We start from the raw sequence: 17,783 nt of genomic DNA on the forward strand, positions 1-17,783 counted from the left end.
CTAGTTGCTGTCCCGTGCTGACGACCACAGTGAGGTGAGGCGTCCACTCACTGCTGGTTGCAAACACACCACAGGTCTGTTCACTGGAGAGCCAGGAGGGTGGAACAGGAAATAGCTTGTCGACTGTTTTGGGCACCGGGCCCCGCTGCTGCTTCTGGGCTCGTGAATTAATTGAGCTCTTTGTGTTCTAATCGAGGAAGGGAGGGGAAAAAATCTGTGCCGTCCCAGAATGTGTTATACAAAAGTGGAGTAGCTCAGGCGGACAGGTGGTATTGTTTGATTAAATGTGGGAGGTAATTTAGGACATGTACTCCATAAGGCAGCCTAATTACAGCCTCGAAATTTTGACTTCACTTTGTGCTGGTTCGCACTTCATGTGTATTTTGTGTGTGAGTATCTGGGTGTGAGCTGTTGTCAACAGCTGCTTTTCATCATCCAATTAATGGCTGAAAAGTGACTGGGATCAAAGTGCAGTAACTAAGTACACTGTAAAAAAATCTATAAAAAGTGATTACAAAAAATGTTGGAATGTGATTTGAAGCCAATCTTAACGCCTTGGTCCACAGTGGTGGTGATGTCATCATGTTCTCAAAGGTCAGCATCACATTCACACGAATATAAAACGCGATGAGAAAATGGAATCTTGTGGTAATGCGCACACACACACACACAAAAATCCCCCCCACACTAAACCTCAAACAAATTGACTTTGCTGAGAGAAAACAACTGGATGTTTTTCTACTCATTCATAATCTTGGATTTAAAGTCAACCCAATAAAAGTCTTTATTATATGTTTTATGTTTCGCCATTAGACTAAACACAGCATTATGAATAATATTGCATTTGTGGAATACGAATTAAGAAGCAAAATCCACCCATTTTAATCCATCTCAAGGGCGGCCATTTTGCCACTTGCTGTCGACTGAAAATGACATCACTGTTGCTCATGCTCCATTTAATGACCAGTCATGGCTCAGCTTCCGAAAACAGGTGAACTAAATAAAAAAATTAATTAATATTAAAATATTTTTGTGGAGAAAAAAACACACTTAAACTGATAAAAAACTAAACTAAAATGAAGCATTTTATAACAAATAAAAACTAGCAACCCCCTCCGAGAGCTAATTAAAACTAGCTAAATTTAATAAACAAAACTAACTTGAATGAAAATCCAAACCTATGCCTGAGCACAAATAAGGATCAGACTGTTCTGTGAAAGGATTGTTTACGTGATTGAGTTGAAGTTCTATTTTGAATTTAGCAACGCGGTTGAAGTGGTTCGGCATCAACCGTAAGCATTCATTATGTGGCCTGTTGTCATTCGTACAATCTCAAGGTTAGTTTGAAAACAGCCAGGAGGAGAAAAAAATGGGACTAAAAACACACTCGGAGGCCACATCCAAAACAATGACCCATCTGATCCGAGGGACATTCCCAAAAGTTCTGAGGCATTATGCTCTCGATTTAAATTTGAAATGACATCCTTCGATCCGGGGTTGATGTGTCCCAGCTGCGTCTGTGTTTTGTCAGGCCTGCCCTCTTCCTGACACCCGGCAGGAATAACATCGCCCTTCTTGCAAATTCCTCAAATTCCCATTCATACTTGTGTATTGGGAGGACACTGGGACCAGCAGTTTCCTTTCACCGGCTGTTGCTCCTTTTCCATTGGCCCATCCTGTGCGTGTACGAGATGCAGATGGAGTGATTAGCAACTCAGCTGTGGTGAGCGCCACTGCCTGTATTTTGCCCTTCACCGGAGAGGCAACCACCGCGACGAATGTTTTCCTTGGTAAATGGACGCTCACCAACAAATTTCACATACAGACAGAGGTGGCAAATCCAAGTCCAGAAAGTAAAAACCCTGCCACAGTTTGGCTTTAGCCCCTTGTGCTAGCTAGCTAGCAAACTCCCTAGCTATCTCCCCGGGTACTCTGTTACCTGCTAGAGAACTCGCTAGCTAGCTAGCTAGCTAGCACAAGGGGCTAAAGCCAAACTGTGGCAGGGTTTCTACTCCCTCACAGGTAACCAAGCACCCGGGGAGCTAGCTAGGGAGCTCGCTAGCTAGCACCTGGTGCTAAAGCCAAACTGTGACAGGGTTTTTACTTTCTGGACCTGGATTTGCCACCTCTGCAGACAGATGGGCTCTATGGCGCACGTCAGCAACGCTAACGGCCATGAGCGAGAGCAAACGGTGAACACGCCCGTACGGCCTCTCTCCTCATTGTAATATTTCCACTTTGTATATCAAAGGGCTTTTGTGTTGTAATAAGAAAATCTTTTCTACGTTCGTGGGAGGTGAGTGCTTTTGTGTCTTTCATCCCTGACTTTATAAGCAAAAAAGACGTACAGTATTTCTATGGTACACTAAAAATGTTTATGGTCAGCGTGTTTATGGGAAGTAAAAATTGTTCTTTAAAATATCTTCTATATGGCCCACTAGTCTAAACATAGCCTTCTGACTAATATTGCGTTTGTGGAATATGAATTAAGCAGTCAAATCCACCCATTTATATCCACCTAAGCGGGCGGCCATTTTGTCTCTTGCTGTCAACTGAAAATGACATCACAGTTTCTCAGGGCTCAGGTAATGACTAATCAGAGCTCAGCTTGTGAACATCACATGACCAAACTTGCGACTCACTTGTTTTTTGAGTTTGATCATGTGATGTTCACAAGCTGAGCTCTGATTGGTCATTACCTGAGCCCAACTGTGAAGTCCTTTTCAGTCACCATCAAGTGACAAAATGGCCTCTCCCTGAGATGGATTAAAGCGGGTGGCATTTGCGGCTTAATTCATACTCCACAAACGCAATGTAGTTGACATATAGTGGATATAAAATGTGTATGTATATATATATATATTTTAATGAGGGGAAGTAAAAAGTGAGATAATGTAGCTGCGCAAGTGTGCACACCCTTTTATAATTTGGGGTGTGACTGCATAGCATAATCAATCACATTCAAACTCACGTTAATTTGAGTTGGCGCACCCGCCACCTATAAAGTTCCTCTGATTAACACCAAAGTTCACATGTTCTAGTGGGCTTTTCCTGACATTGGACCAACCTTGTTTTCATTGGCCCAGAACACATTTTCCCACATGTATTTGAAAGATTTCAAGCGTGCTTTACACAATTTTGATACCAAGGTTGATTTCAAGAAATAAATTTTTATTTTTTTCTGGATTTTTAAACAAAACTATAATTGGTCAATTTGGCTCTTAATGTACACATAACTAACTAATTAAAGTAATTATTATCTAGAATTTAAAAGACAAACAAAATCTTAAAAATGTAACAAAAAAACATCATCCATCATTCAATATCTGTCAGGCTTTATTTTCAATAAGTAAATCCACAACATCAGAAATAAACTAGAACAGCTCCATGTTGCTGCGAGGGAGTTCGTTTAATTTGTCTTTTTGGCAAACTCCTTCCTGCCTCCACCCTCTTTGCCAAAGTTGCGGACACGGTGGATCTTGGCCAACTGACCCTGTATAGTCTTCATGATGTCCATGTGGTCGGGGATGTGAACGTAGCGGATGTTTCTACCGGTGATGAACAGATCCTGCAGCTGAGTGAAACGACCCTTGTGATCACGGTACAGCACCTCCTCCAAGCGTACATTCATGAAAGCGTCCACGTTGACCACCCGGCCCCGTGCTGTGTTCTCGTTCCTCAGGTCCACCGTGGTCACCTCCCCTCGCAGGCCCTGCAGCAGCACCACCATGCTGTTCTCTGCGATGGTGCGCTCCCGGATGGAGCTGAAACTCTCCGCTTGGCTTGACAGCGGGTTCTCAGTCCTCTCTGACTCCATGGCCTCCTGCAAGAAGCCTCAAGGTTAGCTATGCTCTTTCATTTAATACCAGTAAAGAATTCTCGTGGATCAAATACCAGTTGGGAATTTTGCTGTTCAGCTCATTGTTGGAGAACAGAACGTTTTGCAAAAAGTATTGAAACGTTTGCATGTCGAGCATCTGCATTCAAAAGTTTAGGGAAGGTCAAATTAAGTTACCTTGTAAAGGTTCACCTGAAATATCACCCCCAAAAAAAGCCGAAAACCACGTAACTTTTTAGGAGTACTGTATGCATTGAGTATACAGGCCCATAAAGAAACAATTTATGTGCAGTATATATTAATAGAATTAAGTACATTAAAAATGCAATAGCAATGTTCAAACTGTACATAATGTAACAGTGCTTTACAATAATATTAAAAACATGTTCTAGGTCAAAAGTTCTATCTCGTTTTTGGTAAACAATTTAGCCTTGTGCCATTTATATTATTGTTGATCATGATAGCGGTAATGGAGAGCTTCGTTTTTTTTAGGCGGTACTTGGTGTGAAAAGTTTTTCTTCATGGGCTAGCAGTGCAATAACATCTAGGTCAGTTAAACTATGCCGTGTAAAGGGAACTTGAAAATGGGAACTTTACCTTGCGTTTTAATCCATTGGAAAAATAACACACGAAAAAGCCTTCGCGGGAGAATGCCAAACACTTCCGGGTACAGAGAACGTGCGATGTGACGTCATTTACGTCACATACTTCTGTCCAAATAACGAAACACTGCCCTCTGCAGGCTACAGTCAGCTCCTTCGTAGATTATGAAATAAAATGTTATTTTCCGACAAAGGTAATCCAAAAGAGCAATAATCAGTCATCAACAAATGTTTTATTAAGCGTTTCAAATGAATAGTGTGAACTGCAGTTAATTTACTCCCTCCAAATTAACGTCACAATGGTCCGAGGTCATCCATCATAGCAAGCAGGTCATCTCCCCTGCTGTTCACATTATCTGTCATCTCTTCTTGTTCTACAAAAAGGCTGGCGATTTGAGCCAGCTGAGTTGCGGAATGTTCATCCTGAGATGAAAAAATAATAATCAAAAATTCTGTCATGCAGCATTTCCAGAAACACACGATAGATGTGCACATTTACCTGCAGTGCCTGGATATTTATCACTTCAAATTTCTCCTCGGCGCCACCTGAAGCTCCTCTATTACAAAATAAACTACAAATCAAACATTATGGTAAACATGACAAGATGCAAAAATAAAACACATACCCCTCGTCATCTTCTTGGGCCAAAGCGAGCAGGTTTATTTGAAAGCCAGTTCCAGAACCGGACACGTTCTCAATCTCGACAGCTCCCATTAGGCAGGCTAATAGATTGAGCTCTTCTTTAGCCAGAAGGTTGGGAGAGGTATCTTCCTGTGGCATAAGGAAGGTAAGAAAGACGTTGTTGAACTCAGGTATCATTTGGATACATCTGATATACAATAGAATGACATACAATGTGTAAAGTTTTACTGTTACATTACCGTCTTTGTGGGTACTTTGGATGAGTCCCTTCCAAGATTTACACTGTACCTTTTAATTGAAAAAAAAAAAAAGCAAAAAAAAGTGTTATCCAATATCCACACATGTAGTATAATGGGAAAAAAAGGTCATAGGTGCACGACATGTTCACGCCCAGTTTGATGACTCGGTCTCCGTGTAAGCCAAATGATGCATCTCTTATGGGGCGGCTGTAATTCCCCCCTGATGGGAAGCGGCTCTGTCGAATTTCTCGTCCCTTGGTGTCAAACATCCTACACAGACATGACGGCGATGATGATGATGTTTTTGGATAAACAGAAATACTTCATTAAAACTGCATTCTCACCGAATGACCCCAGGAAGATCCATTCCGTGAGGCACTGGGTCGGAGGATGACAGTGCAAAACGCCCGTTGGGATTCTGGATTTTGTTTTTGAGGAAAACGGACACCTGAATGAGAAAATGCAGTGAATAAATGACAGTGCTTTGATTTCAGTTGTATTAAATAGAAAGGGACTCACGCGGATGTGCGTGTCTTGTAAGAATGTGAGCAGCGTTTGTCGGAGGAGCTGGAATTCGCCTGCAGTCATAGACGAGTATATCTACATGAAAAGAAATGTCATCAGTGTTAGTACATGCTGTCAAATGGATGCAATCATATGACAGAAATCCACAAGTCATTGGCACCATGCAGAATCTAATCTCAACTCACTTCCACATATTTCCTTGGCACTTAGAAGCCACAAAATGGTGGCAAAGTTTGACACGAACCCCCCCAACTCACTCACATAGTTCCGTAATACCAAGATGCTACAAGATTGTACCAAAGTAATGCTTTTATAATTAATTTAGCTTGAGCATAAGAACAATAAAAAACAATAATAGGTGAATTATACATGTTAGCATTAACATGAAGCTATTGTAGCTATGTAGCTAGCTATTTCTTTTGTTACACAACATTAAATAGTTTGTTGGAACATTTAGCTGTTTAATATACTATGTTTGATTTGAGTTTTGAGTTGTATGTGTCATTTTCACAATAATCTTCAACAGGCCTCTTATTTGGAAAAGTACATGTTACATGTTTGCATTAGCATTAAGCTAATTGTAGCTATGTAGCTAGCTATTTCTTTTATTACACAAAATTAAATGGTTTGGAAGGAATATTCAGCTGTTTAATATACAATGTTTGTTTTGAGTTTTATGGGTAATTTTCACAATTTACTTCAACAGGACTCTTATACGTGAGAAAGTGAGAACAGGCATTAAAGAAATCCCTTCAAAAGTATGTTTTCTAAAGTCTAAATGTGTTTTGTGGTCTCTCTAGATAGCAGACTCTGGACTGACTGGATCAGGTCTACCTCGATGATCTTCCTGTGAGTCTCATCCACTTTATTTACAACAGCAGGTGTGTCTTTCACAAATTCCCTGATGGCGTCGATGTGATTGTATGAGATGAGCAGCAGGTCCTTCGGGCGCGGACACAGGAAGACTTGATATTTGAAGGCCATGAGCATCAAATCGTAGAGCTGTTTGAAAATAGACGAAACATAATTTAAAAGTGTTGCTCGTTTGCGTTCATGATCAGTTTTCGTTGGTCCTGTCAGAGAATTATTCATTGCCGTAGCTTGTTACCTTCTCCATGCTGTCCGTGTTCAACTTCATGATCGAGACGTGCGCCAAACGCGTTAGGACCACTTTCATTGTCCTGTGTGAATATATCAGCTGAGGCTTCAAGAGTTCATCCATGAAAGCTTTACTGAACATGGTCCCGACAATGTCGTTCATCACTGTCAACGGGAGATGCGGAAACACAGATGGGTGTTCATATATTGCCTCATGAAGGCATTTCACCCTCTTTTTGTTCATATTTTATACAGTAGTATGTTTTCATAGGACAACATTGAAGGAATGAAACTTTCCTTTATTGTAAAGTAGTCAGTGTACATTTTTAAAACGGTGTAAATTTACTGTTCCCCTAAAATAGCACAGGGAGGGGCATTAATGTTTAAAACGATTGCAACAAAAGTGAGTATACCCCTAAGTGGAACTGTCCAAATTGTGGCCAAAGTGGAAATATATATATATATATATATATATATATATATATATATATATTTGTGTGTGGCCACCATTGCAAGCTCTGGTGCAATAAAATAAATAAATAAATAAATGGGGATTTTTTTTTAAATAACAATAAATAAATAAAAAATAATAATAATTTTACAGACTCCCAAGATAAAGCTAGTAAACCATTGCCTTAGCATATTGCCTTTACCTCTTTTTCTGTCATTTTCAGACCAAAGTCCTGCAGCTTTCCAAAGAGAAGAAAGCCAGAAAACCAATTGTTATCCTCCAAAATTGGCAGACATGCAGCAACCGAGTCAAAAGTTTTCCACCTACCTTTCTCAGACTTGTCCTCCGAAGTGCATTGAGCGTGCAGGCGTTGGTCCAATATGTAAAGCATCTCTCCTCCAAGGTTAATGAAAACCAAGGGGAGAGTTCTCATCGACATTCTGAAAAATCAGTCTGCCTTAAGACAATGCAACTACTCGGATGTTAGTGTTGTGAGGATATGCATGTTTTCTGTAGCGGCCTTTTTCCCCATGCTCTTATCCAAGCATGCCTCTGCAGAAAACCCTAAGATGCAACAGGTGGTCAGGATGAGGATCAGCCGCGGGCAAGCTCATCCTCATTGGCCCGTCCGTGTACAATGACGACATATCCTGGATATGGCCTAATGCGATGCAATTAGACTGTAGGGAAAAAATTTTGACTTGTAAAAAATATGGTTGACAGCAAGAGGTCGCTCATAAAAATCATGCAACATTCATAACCTGCAAAAATATATGAAAAAAATATATAATTCGAATTGATATTGAATACACTACTCACAAATCTATGCCATCTTCAGAAAATGGAATTACGAAATTAGAAACTTTTTTTTTTTTTTAAGAATCAACTCTGCTTAGAAATTAGTTTTTCCCATGTGCATGATTTGTCAGCGTAATATGAGTTTCATTTTATGAATTGAACTACTGGAATAAATAATCTTCGACTTTATTAGGACTCACCTCTGAAGTTGGAAAGTCAAATGATTTATTTAATTAACGTTACTGCGTAAAATATAATTTAACCAGATAGTGTAACTAGTAAAGTAAAATATCCCAAACTGTCCACGTTATTTGACAGATTCCGTTTGGTTGTTGTTGTTTACAGAGATGCAGTTGTTTTGTCGTCGGTAGAGAGCAGTAGAGAGCAGACAATTTGCAACTACGGAAGCCGCATTGATTAAAAACAAACAAAAAAACCCAGCTTTTTTTCCCTTCCTGTTTCTTTCATCAGAAAGCAAAGCAATCGAATCACTTTCGTGTTCTTGGGAAAGTAATCTTGGAGTTTGACTGGGGGGGGGAGTTTCCCTGAAGGTCTCGTATGCAGTTTTTAGGACTTTTCTCGTAAGGTAGGTTAATGTTAATGTGGAAACAACGACTCGTGTGTCCTTTTTATCTGACACGAGTGTGCAAAACTTGACAAAATAACACTTCTTACAGCTTTTTCTATGATTCAGTTGATATCACATCCATATATATCTATGATTTTGTTATTTAATTTGGCAGGAGCGTATAAATAGACTGGCCACTTCATTAGGTACACCTACCTGTTGCTATTAAAATAATTGTGCAATAGGACGGTAATGGTGTCCATTTTTTTGTCACTGTTAAATATGTTATTTTAACACTACATGTTTATTATTATGCCTGTAGTTTAGATCAAGTTAAATAGCAGTTCACAACAATAATGTTGCCATTGTTAAATGACTACATCTCTGTTAGTAAAGTGGGGGCTTTAGGACCCAGATGCGGGAAGGCAGGGCAAGGAGGCAGAGGTGCAGTCCAAAAAGACGTTTTAATATCTAATCAAAAAAAAACCTAACTTCAAAATACAAAATAAACTGAACTAACAAAACATGAAGCTAAACATGACAAAACAACTAAGGCGAGACTAACAACATGACATGGATCCTGATCAGGCGAAGAGGTCAGCGTGACGTGGCAAAAGACTTACGACAGTTGCAACAGCAAAAATGAACCGACACAGACAGGGGGGAGACAACTGACTAAATACACCAACACTAATGACATGACAAGACACACCTGGCTGAGGGCACTGATTGGATGACACATGAGGGTAATGGGGAAAGGTGGACACAATCAGGGTTGACACAGACACCACACGAGGAAGGGCAAGTTACCAGAAACGAGAGGAGTCAGACTTTTCACAATAAACAAGACAAGGAAAACACACAAGGAAAGCAGAAACTGAACATGACAGAACCAAAACCAAAACCAAAACATGACAGAACCAAAACATGACAATCTCTGACAGTCAGTCAAAAGGCTTTGTTTTCTTTAATCTATAAACAATTGTAATCTGCTTATTCTCTGATGAGAAACTGCAGGAAATCATATGACAATTATCTCATTACTCTAAGTTATCAATCACTTTAAGTATGGATGTGCGAGTGGAACCGGCGATACCAGGAAATTAAAATAGTAGAAATTTGCCCTTAATTTCATGCGGTTTTAAGGAAAAATGCTAGATTGGGATGTATAGGTTTTTTTCTTTGAAATTATCTGTCACTGTTTTTTAAAACATGTTTATTTATATGATTATGAAATACAGTACTATAGTCTGTTACATATGCATAAAAATATCTGAATATTCCAAAATGTTGATAAGAAATAGAGATTGCTAATTATTTTTCATAAATTACTGTATCAACTCTGATAACTGTACTTGTGTTGGAAATAAGTGTTCTGCTCCACTTTTAAACAGGCGGAACATGAACAGGCTGCGCCCAGGAAGCCAGGATGCACATTTAAATTCCACATCTGACACCACTCCCCATTAGCCAGAGAACAATTCCACTAGATGGATCGTCTCGTCTCGTCCCATCAGTGACACGATGGAGCCCGCTGGGTTTGTGCGTTCCCCAGGCCAGCCTGACCCCTCCCTGACCCCTCGGCGCCTTGAGGACGAGCTGGACTTCTTCCACAAGCTGGGTTACTCCACGCCGCAGGTCAAAGCTGTGCGCAGGAAGTACGGCCCCAATACGGACAGAAATCAAATTCTCGGCGAGCTGGTTCGGATGAGAGCCGACCTGGGGCTTGGGCAGGAGCGGCAACCCGTGACCACCTTGTCTGTGCCAGTTACCAAAAATGCCATCCGGGCTGTGGAGCCAACTGGGATGTTGCCGCTTGCTTCTCAAAGCGAAAAGGAGGGAAGTGATGATGATGACACACTCAGGCCCATTGTCATAGATGGGAGTAATGTAGCCATGAGGTAAGAATGTAATTGAATTGCTAAATTGTCAAGAATTCTTTCATTTTAGCTAGGCTTTTCTTTTTAAATGTAAAAACTATGAATGAAACTAGATAGCTGTGATTTCAAAATGGGATATTATTTGATGTCAAGCAAGGAAAGCACATATTCTCTTTATTTATATGGTACATTGAATATAGCTAGCATTGTTTTTGTGAGGAAATTGCTTATGAATTTAAACAGGAAACTTAGATGAATTACATAAGGAAGTACTGAGTCTAAGCCCAAAAAGTTTTAAATGTAATTCTAAATGTATTGTTTAATGTGGTAAAAATTAAAACAAAATGTGCAATAGTTTTCATTCTCTCAGATCATTTGAAAGGGACAAAGGGAAAAAAAATTCACCTGCGCTCGCATGCCAGCCTTTTGCAGTCAAGCGTGTAATCGATAGTTGTCAACAAAACAATGATGGATTTTAAAAGACTAATTGCTAAAATTAAAATTCAATTCAAATGCAGTGTTAACCATATATTGAAATTTCCTGTTTCAGACAATAAAAACACGACAAAAAAAATTGAGCAGAGTATATATTTTTTTCCTCAACAAAAATCTGATTTAAGATTTTTAGCGTAACATTTATCACCATGGAAAAAGCTACCCCGGTTGTGTTTATAAGGAGTGTTTTTAATTGCACAGTTCATCTCATACGTATTGTTTAACACATGAAGCAAACGTCATAACATTTCAATCTCTTATCTGTCGCAATCTTGAAAGCTGCAGTCTTTGTATTGTCATGCAGTCATGATTAAAGCTCACCAATGTTTTGCATATACATCACCTCAGGAATGATGATGGCGTACACGCTTGCCCTTTATTTTACCCATTAAGTGGCTGTACGTGCATGGGTGTGTGCCGGGCTTGTCTGCGCAGGTATGATACTCGAAGCTGGAATATGCAAATCACCCCACAGCTTTCCCACGAACCAGCCTGACCGCATTTTACTGTTTGCTTGCTTTTGCGCTGACGTGTCCCCCCAAAAAAAATTGATTCAGGCATTTGTCTGTACTTATCCATGCCAGACCACTTTCTGAAGTAAGATCCAACATCTATAATTGATCTTGGGGTTAACCCAAATACAGTCATGCCTTGGATTACTAGTTTAATCGGTTCTGTTATCACGGTTGTAACTCGGAACACATGCATCTCAAATCATCTTTTCTCATTGAAATGAATGGAAATGCTGTGAATCCGTTCTAGCCTTGGCCACAAAAATAACAAATGTTGTAATGTGTATTTTCAATGAAGAAAAATATCGGCCCCTAATCAATAATCATGGCCAAAGATGTGCATTATAAAATGAAACTACAACTGTCACTTTCTGTAGGCGTAAAAAGCAGGATTACTCTGATGACATTTCAACAACAAAAAATAGGCTGTGCTGGATTACAGTACTTCCTGTTTTGTTTTTCTTCTTTCAAATTTACACTGCCTCAAATTCAAGTGTGCCTCCATCTAGTCAAATCAAATCAAACTTTATTTATATAGCATTTTTCATACATAAAAATGCGTCTTATGAAATTTGGAGCATAATAATAAGAACTAGGTGGCGCGCTGCTATTGTTATGAAGGTGTTGCATGCCTAAACTGCCAGCTGTTTTTCTGAACAAAATCTATGTTTTTCTAATCAGCCATGGGAACAAGGAAGTGTTCTCTTGTATGGGAATTCAGTTGGCAGTAGATTTCTTCCTAGACCGAGGCCACACCTCCATCACCGTGTTTGTTCCCTCTTGGAGGAAAGAGCAGCCAAGACCCGATGTTCCCATCTCAGGTAAGATGACGACAGATCTTGTTAATTGCTCTTAACTTTGAGCTGGAGTAGATCCAACATTTCATCACAGTGTAACAAGCTATATTATTCAGACAGATGAATTAGAGGATCTATCTTAGACTTAAACTTAGACTTGACTTTATTGATCCCTTTGGGATGACTTCCATTGTGGAAATAGTAACAAGATAATTCACATTTAACACTTCCATTTCAAATTTTATTTACAATAATATGTTATCTTTGCCCCCGTTAGTCTAAACATGACATTCTGGTAAATATTGTGTTTGTGAAATATGAATTAAGCAGCCAAATCCAGCCGTTTTTATCCATCTCAAAAGGCGGCCATTTTGTCACTTGCGTTTGAATGAAAATTACATCACAGTTCAAGGCTCAGGTAGCGACCAATCACAGCTCTCCCGTTTCCTGAGTTTGGTCATATGATGTTTGCAAGCTGATTGGTCGATTTATTTAACCACCCTGAACAACCATGATGTCATTTTCAAGCGACAGCAAATGGCAAAATGGCTGCCCCCTAACATGATAATTGCCATTTAACACTTCCAGTTCCGATTTCATTGACAGAAATATGATCTATTTTTCCCCCGTTAGTCTAAACACAACATTCTGGTGAATATTGTTTGTGAAAAATGAATTAAGCAGCAAAATCAAGAGGCGGCCATTTTGTCACTTGCTGTTGAATGTAAATGACATCACAGCTGGGCTCAGGTAACGATCAATCACAGCTCACCCGTTTCCTGAGTTTGGTCATGTGATGTTTGCAAGCTGAACCCTGATTGGTCGTTAACCACCCTGAGCAACTGTGATGTCATTTTCGATAGCAAAATGGCCGCCCCCTGAGATGAATAAAAACAGGGGAATTTTGCTGCTTAATTCATATTCCAAAAATGTAATATTAATCAGAAGGCCGTGTTTACATGATTAATAGGTCATTTAAAAGTTGATTAAACTATTAAATTAACTACATTTGCCCCGCAGATCAGAAAATTCTCGCAGATCTGGAAAAGAAGAAGCGCTTGACGTTCACGCCGTCGCGCCGCGTGGGGCACAAGCGGGTGGTGTGCAACGACGACAAGTTCATCGTTCAGCTGGCCTTCGACACCGGCGGCGTCATCGTGTCCAACGACGTCTACCGCGACCTGCAGGTCGACAAGCCCGAGTGGAAGAGTTGCATCGAGGAGAGGCTGCTCATGTACTCCTTTGTTAATGACAAGTGAGTTCTTTGTGTCATTCCAGTCAGTTAAAGGGATTTTTTTTTGTGGGGGGGATACACTCTACACTTGTTTCATTGGGTATTCAAGTACAATCTAATAAAACACTGCTATCTCGTTAGAAAACTATACAGTACTTTATTATGTTATTTAAAAAGTATCTTGAAAATCATAAAATATGTTATTGTTGGTATTAATGACAACAGTGCTTGTTTTCAAATGCAGGTTCATGGTTCCCGATGATCCACTTGGCCGAGACGGGCCGAACCTGGAGAACTTCCTGCGGTGGTCCCCGAAGACTCCGAAAAAACTTACATGCCCTTACGGTGAGGAAAGTTGACATTTTATTATTTATTTATTTGGTATTTTGTATATCGACGCCTTCTTAACTCTTTCACTGCCATTGACGGCTATAAACGTCAAAAATTCATTTGAACTATTTCCATTAGTTTAACTTTTTTGGTCACTTGTGTTAACAAGAGTATGAAAACCTAGACATTAACTCTTTCACTGCCAGACGTTTTCAGAAACGGGTTGTCCCCACTGCCAGCCGATTTAAGCATTTTGAGTGATCTTTCAAGGTCCACAGAAAATGTTGTGTTTGGACTATGGAAACACACATACTACCAAATGAAAGATTGGACTCTCAGCTTTCATCAGAAAAAAAAAGTTTGTTTCTACCTTATTCCGTTCTTCAGTAATCAACAATAGAAAATGGTTACTTTCACCGAAATGCTCTCTTTTGAAACAAAAAACGGAGAAAAAGAGCTTTTTGTGAAACGATGTTATTTCATGCACTCTAGTGAATTGTACACTTCTTTTTGTCCATGAATGATGCCACAAACACCTAAATAGTGCTTTACTTCTGTAAAACGCTTTCACCAACAATGAAAAAGTGTTTTTTGATTGCAAAATACGTTTATTTCCATTCAACAGTGTAACAATTTGACAAAACAATTTCGCAAACTATTTCCAAAGGTGTGCAACTGTGGTACTACTTACAATTATGTGGATGTTTCAAATACAGTTTTTCCTTTTGTAACGCTCCCCGTGCAAGGAGACGCCGCTGGACTCGTACAACAGTTTACTTTCACTTTCACATTGGTCCGTTTTGCGTGCAAACGTTACACTTTCTTGACGGCCTTTTTTTCCGGGGAATAAAAAGCAAGTAGCAGACTGTACACACTCCTCCGATGAATATGCATTGGACTCGGGGCACTCTCCGTCGTCCGATCGAACGTCCGCCTGTGCGTGCTCGGTTGCGCTCCGCGTTACGACACCGTAATAGCCGCCGCGTCAGCGGTTCCAATTTCGCCGTCAAGCTCGGATTCACCTTCATCATCATCGAGTATGATCACCGTCGTCATCAATGCACTATTTTAGCGTTGGTCGATGCCTTTCGTCTTGTAAGTGTAGAGCTGCTTGCAAACGCTCGCCATTGCCCGTTCCCTCCTCCATCTAGCTCCATCTAACGTCTTCTACTGCCGCGTCAATGCTTTCCAACCACGGAGTCACCCTCATCTTCATCATCTATGATGATCATCGTCAACAATGTGCTTTTTCAGCGATGCTTTTGGTCTTTGAAAAAAACGTCTCGGGTGTGAGATCCTCGCGACCGGCCGCCATTTTTCCTTTGTCTTCCATTCTCATCTCCTGCTCGACGCTCTAGCTCCGCCTCTACTGACGCCCACCCGATCTTGTCAAAAGAGAGTCATCGCTGCCCTCTAGGGGCCAAAAATAGTCCTTAGGCACAACAGACAGACTTGAAACTTTGACCAGACATGCGGGAGGGTTTCCTCTACCCGTTTCAAAAAAAAAAAAAAAAATCATTGGATGACGTCTTTTGACGTCATTGGCAGTGAAGCGTAGGTTTTTACTTGACGTCTTTAAACGTCAGTGGCAGTGAAAGAGTTAAAAAAAAAAAAAATCTTTTATTTTATTTTTAAAGAAAAGATGATTAAAAATTAGGGGCATCAGGCGATTAAAATATGTAATTGTAATTAATCGCATGACTTCAATAGTTAACTCACGATTGATCACAAATTTGATATCTGTTCTAAATGTACAATAATTTTCTTCTTGGTTTTCATACTCTTGTTAACAAAAGTGATTTTTTTTTAAACGAATATAAATATTTCAAATGAATTTTCTACATCTGTAGTCGTCAACAGCAGTGAATAGGTTAAAATAATTGCCTGAGTAATTTTTTTCCAGATTTTTCAGGAAACACAAAAAAAATTAACCATTTGCATCTTCAGGAGGTGATTTAGGCAAAAAATAATAACTTTTGCGGCCCACTGTTGATTTTTTAGCGGCCCGTGGCATAAACTAAAAATAACTTTTGACATGGGCCCACAATGCAATAAAAAGAAGACAAGAATGATGGATGTAAATAATTCAGAAAAATATAAGTTCATAAAATGAATTGTATATTCAATAGGCTATCCAATTTCAGTAACCGAAAAATCTCCCCCATACCAGAATGGCTCGACCCAATTTGTCAATCACTTGAAAACTTTTTATTTAATTTTTTTTTAACAGAGCTTTACTATGATCCCAAATGAGGACACTTAATGTTGATGATGATTTTTATGTGCAAAATCTTTATTCATAATTAATTAATTATATCTTTCTTTTTTTTGGTTATATATTTTTATTTCCAAATAGTTCAAGAGGCCACATAAATACAATTTTTTGAAAAAGTATTTTTTCCCCCCAACTTTGCGCTGGTTAGGGGGTACTTAGCTGAAAAAAAAATATTTACAGGGGGTAGGTTGAGAAACTATTGAGTGAAAGTTTAAAAAAAAAAAAAAGTAGAGTGGCCCTTGCATCGTTCTAATTTTCTGTATGTGGCCTTTGGTGGAAAACAATTGTATGTATTTTCAAACTAACACTGTGTTCATTTAACAGGAAAGAAATGTACCTATGGACTCAGATGCAAATATCTCCACCCTGGGCGAGCCAAACAGTCCAATTGCTTGCTCGCCGATGAACTTCGAGAAAACGCAAAGCTGTCCCACACTGCTCCCAGATCATCCGTCCGAAGTCCCGCCTCGTGCCAAAGCCTGTCATTAGTCGAAGACGCGGCAATGAAATTGACTCTACTTGAGAAAAGCTCCTTGAAGAAAGAGAAAGTGAATCACTGCTCGAGGCAGAAGCCCTCATGTAAAAAGGGGTGGAGCAGTTTGGGCTCGTCTGAACATGGCTCTCATAAGCATCTGGACTCTGGCATAGGTTCGATTGAAAGTCAATCGATGGAGGCTCAGCAGGCAAACGGTCACACCCGGTATGGAGCAACATCCGGTAACTTCCATCCTATGCCCACTTCCCAACCTTGGAGTGCGCCAAGCCGCTGCTGTCTACATGACTCCGCCTCTTGGCAAACTTTACAAGATCAGCATCTCCATCACAGCACCAGGCCAGACGTGTTGCCCGTGGACTCGCCCCCGCCGCACACGTCCTATGGGGAGGAGAGAAAGGTGACGCACACGAAGCTCCTCGCTATCTTTAGCGCCGACTTGGTGGACGCAGCCATGGACATGTTCCCACTTGTAGTGGACCCTCAGATGTTGGCCGCGAAGATCGTCATGATGCAGAGTCATAATAAGATGAGATAAGAAATGTGTAAGAATAACACAAGTTTGTGTACTTTTATACTGTGATATCTGTTTTGTGTCTGTATCCGTCCGTCGTCTGTCTGGCGATTAGCGTGGGTCTCAAAACAAAAAAATGCCGAAAACATGCCTAACTAAAATTGAAACCGCGCCGATAAACTGTGCACCAGAAGGTGCTGTAATTGCGCAAACAAAAAGCAACCTTGCTTTTTTTTTTAACAGTGTATGATAAGATGAGTTTGCGGATGCCTACCGCAAATATGCAGGTTCACTGTATGTTACAGTAATCTACATGTTTCCTTAATGAATGGGACAAGAGTATAGTTGATACAAATTGTGTCTTTATCTAGCTGACAGTAATTAAATCAACATAAATGTGAAGTTAGAGTAGTGCACATTTATTACAGTTAATGAAATATATCACATTCTGCTTTTAGCAGATGTTCCTTATGGGTCTATGTTGAAAGTTT

At 39.9% G+C, this 17,783-nt stretch overlaps 3 protein-coding genes across 8 annotated transcripts; 1 reads left to right on the forward strand and 2 right to left on the reverse strand.

Moving 5' to 3' along the window:
* Window positions 1–13: 13 nt before the first annotated feature.
* Window positions 14–17,658, forward strand: zc3h12ab (zinc finger CCCH-type containing 12Ab). 3 transcript variants are annotated; one of them, XM_077549188.1, is made up of 10 exons: window positions 14–1,790; window positions 3,462–3,601; window positions 3,683–3,840; window positions 6,648–6,696; window positions 8,666–8,780; window positions 10,157–10,663; window positions 12,331–12,470; window positions 13,467–13,701; window positions 13,925–14,025; window positions 16,610–17,658. In XM_077549188.1, the coding sequence occupies exons 6-10, from the start codon at window positions 10,287–10,289 to the stop codon at window positions 17,314–17,316; spliced, it is 1,560 nt and encodes a 519-aa protein (XP_077405314.1). In that variant the 5' UTR covers window positions 14–1,790; window positions 3,462–3,601; window positions 3,683–3,840; window positions 6,648–6,696; window positions 8,666–8,780; window positions 10,157–10,286; the 3' UTR covers window positions 17,317–17,658. The 3 variants fall into 3 exon arrangements, with proteins under 3 accessions (XP_077405314.1, XP_077405313.1, XP_077405315.1); XM_077549187.1 differs by lacking the exon at window positions 8,666–8,780; XM_077549189.1 differs by lacking the exons at window positions 14–1,790; window positions 8,666–8,780 and having other exon boundaries at window positions 3,404–3,601.
* On the reverse strand, window positions 3,319–4,587 carry lsm10 (LSM10, U7 small nuclear RNA associated). Of its 2 annotated transcripts, none has more exons than XM_077549194.1 (2): window positions 4,436–4,587; window positions 3,319–3,823 (listed from the first exon to the last, which is right to left on the reverse strand). In XM_077549194.1, exon 2 carries the CDS (start codon window positions 3,815–3,817, stop codon window positions 3,410–3,412), a length of 408 nt encoding a protein of 135 aa, XP_077405320.1. In that variant the 5' UTR covers window positions 3,818–3,823; window positions 4,436–4,587; the 3' UTR covers window positions 3,319–3,409. The 2 variants fall into 2 exon arrangements, with proteins under 2 accessions (XP_077405320.1, XP_077405321.1); XM_077549195.1 differs by lacking the exon at window positions 4,436–4,587 and adding an exon at window positions 3,895–3,979.
* oscp1a (organic solute carrier partner 1a) lies at window positions 4,655–8,517 on the reverse strand. 3 transcript variants are annotated; one of them, XM_077549191.1, is made up of 12 exons: window positions 8,395–8,517; window positions 7,724–8,076; window positions 7,599–7,634; window positions 6,956–7,110; window positions 6,682–6,849; window positions 5,842–5,922; window positions 5,667–5,770; window positions 5,464–5,592; window positions 5,323–5,371; window positions 5,067–5,212; window positions 4,940–5,012; window positions 4,655–4,863 (listed from the first exon to the last, which is right to left on the reverse strand). In XM_077549191.1, the coding sequence occupies exons 2-12, from the start codon at window positions 7,833–7,835 to the stop codon at window positions 4,735–4,737; spliced, it is 1,182 nt and encodes a 393-aa protein (XP_077405317.1). In that variant the 5' UTR covers window positions 7,836–8,076; window positions 8,395–8,517; the 3' UTR covers window positions 4,655–4,734. The 3 variants fall into 3 exon arrangements, with proteins under 3 accessions (XP_077405317.1, XP_077405316.1, XP_077405318.1); XM_077549190.1 differs by lacking the exon at window positions 8,395–8,517 and having other exon boundaries at window positions 7,724–8,209; XM_077549192.1 differs by lacking the exon at window positions 8,395–8,517 and having other exon boundaries at window positions 4,940–4,997; window positions 7,724–8,208.
* Window positions 17,659–17,783: the final 125 nt, after the last annotated feature.

This window comes from Vanacampus margaritifer, chromosome 17 (assembly GCF_051991255.1).
Source record: "Vanacampus margaritifer isolate UIUO_Vmar chromosome 17, RoL_Vmar_1.0, whole genome shotgun sequence".
NCBI lineage: Eukaryota > Metazoa > Chordata > Actinopteri > Syngnathiformes > Syngnathidae > Vanacampus > Vanacampus margaritifer.

Coding starts and splice junctions, on each gene's coding strand:
- zc3h12ab (XM_077549188.1), top strand. CDS start 10,287: ATGGAGCCCGCTGGGTTTGTGCGTTCCCCAGGCCAGCCTGACCCCTCC. Junction 13,702..13,924: donor TACTCCTTTGTTAATGACAA/GTGAGTTCTTTG, acceptor TTTCAAATGCAG/GTTCATGGTTCCCGATGATC. Junction 14,026..16,609: donor AAAACTTACATGCCCTTACG/GTGAGGAAAGTT, acceptor TTCATTTAACAG/GAAAGAAATGTACCTATGGA.
- oscp1a (XM_077549191.1), bottom strand. CDS start 7,835: ATGTCGATGAGAACTCTCCCCTTGGTTTTCATTAACCTTGGAGGAGAG. Junction 5,923..6,681: donor CTCACAGGAAGATCATCGAG/GTAGACCTGATC, acceptor CTTTTCATGTAG/ATATACTCGTCTATGACTGC. Junction 4,864..4,939: donor TAAATATCCAGGCACTGCAG/GTAAATGTGCAC, acceptor TTTTCATCTCAG/GATGAACATTCCGCAACTCA.
- lsm10 (XM_077549194.1), bottom strand. CDS start 3,817: ATGGAGTCAGAGAGGACTGAGAACCCGCTGTCAAGCCAAGCGGAGAGT.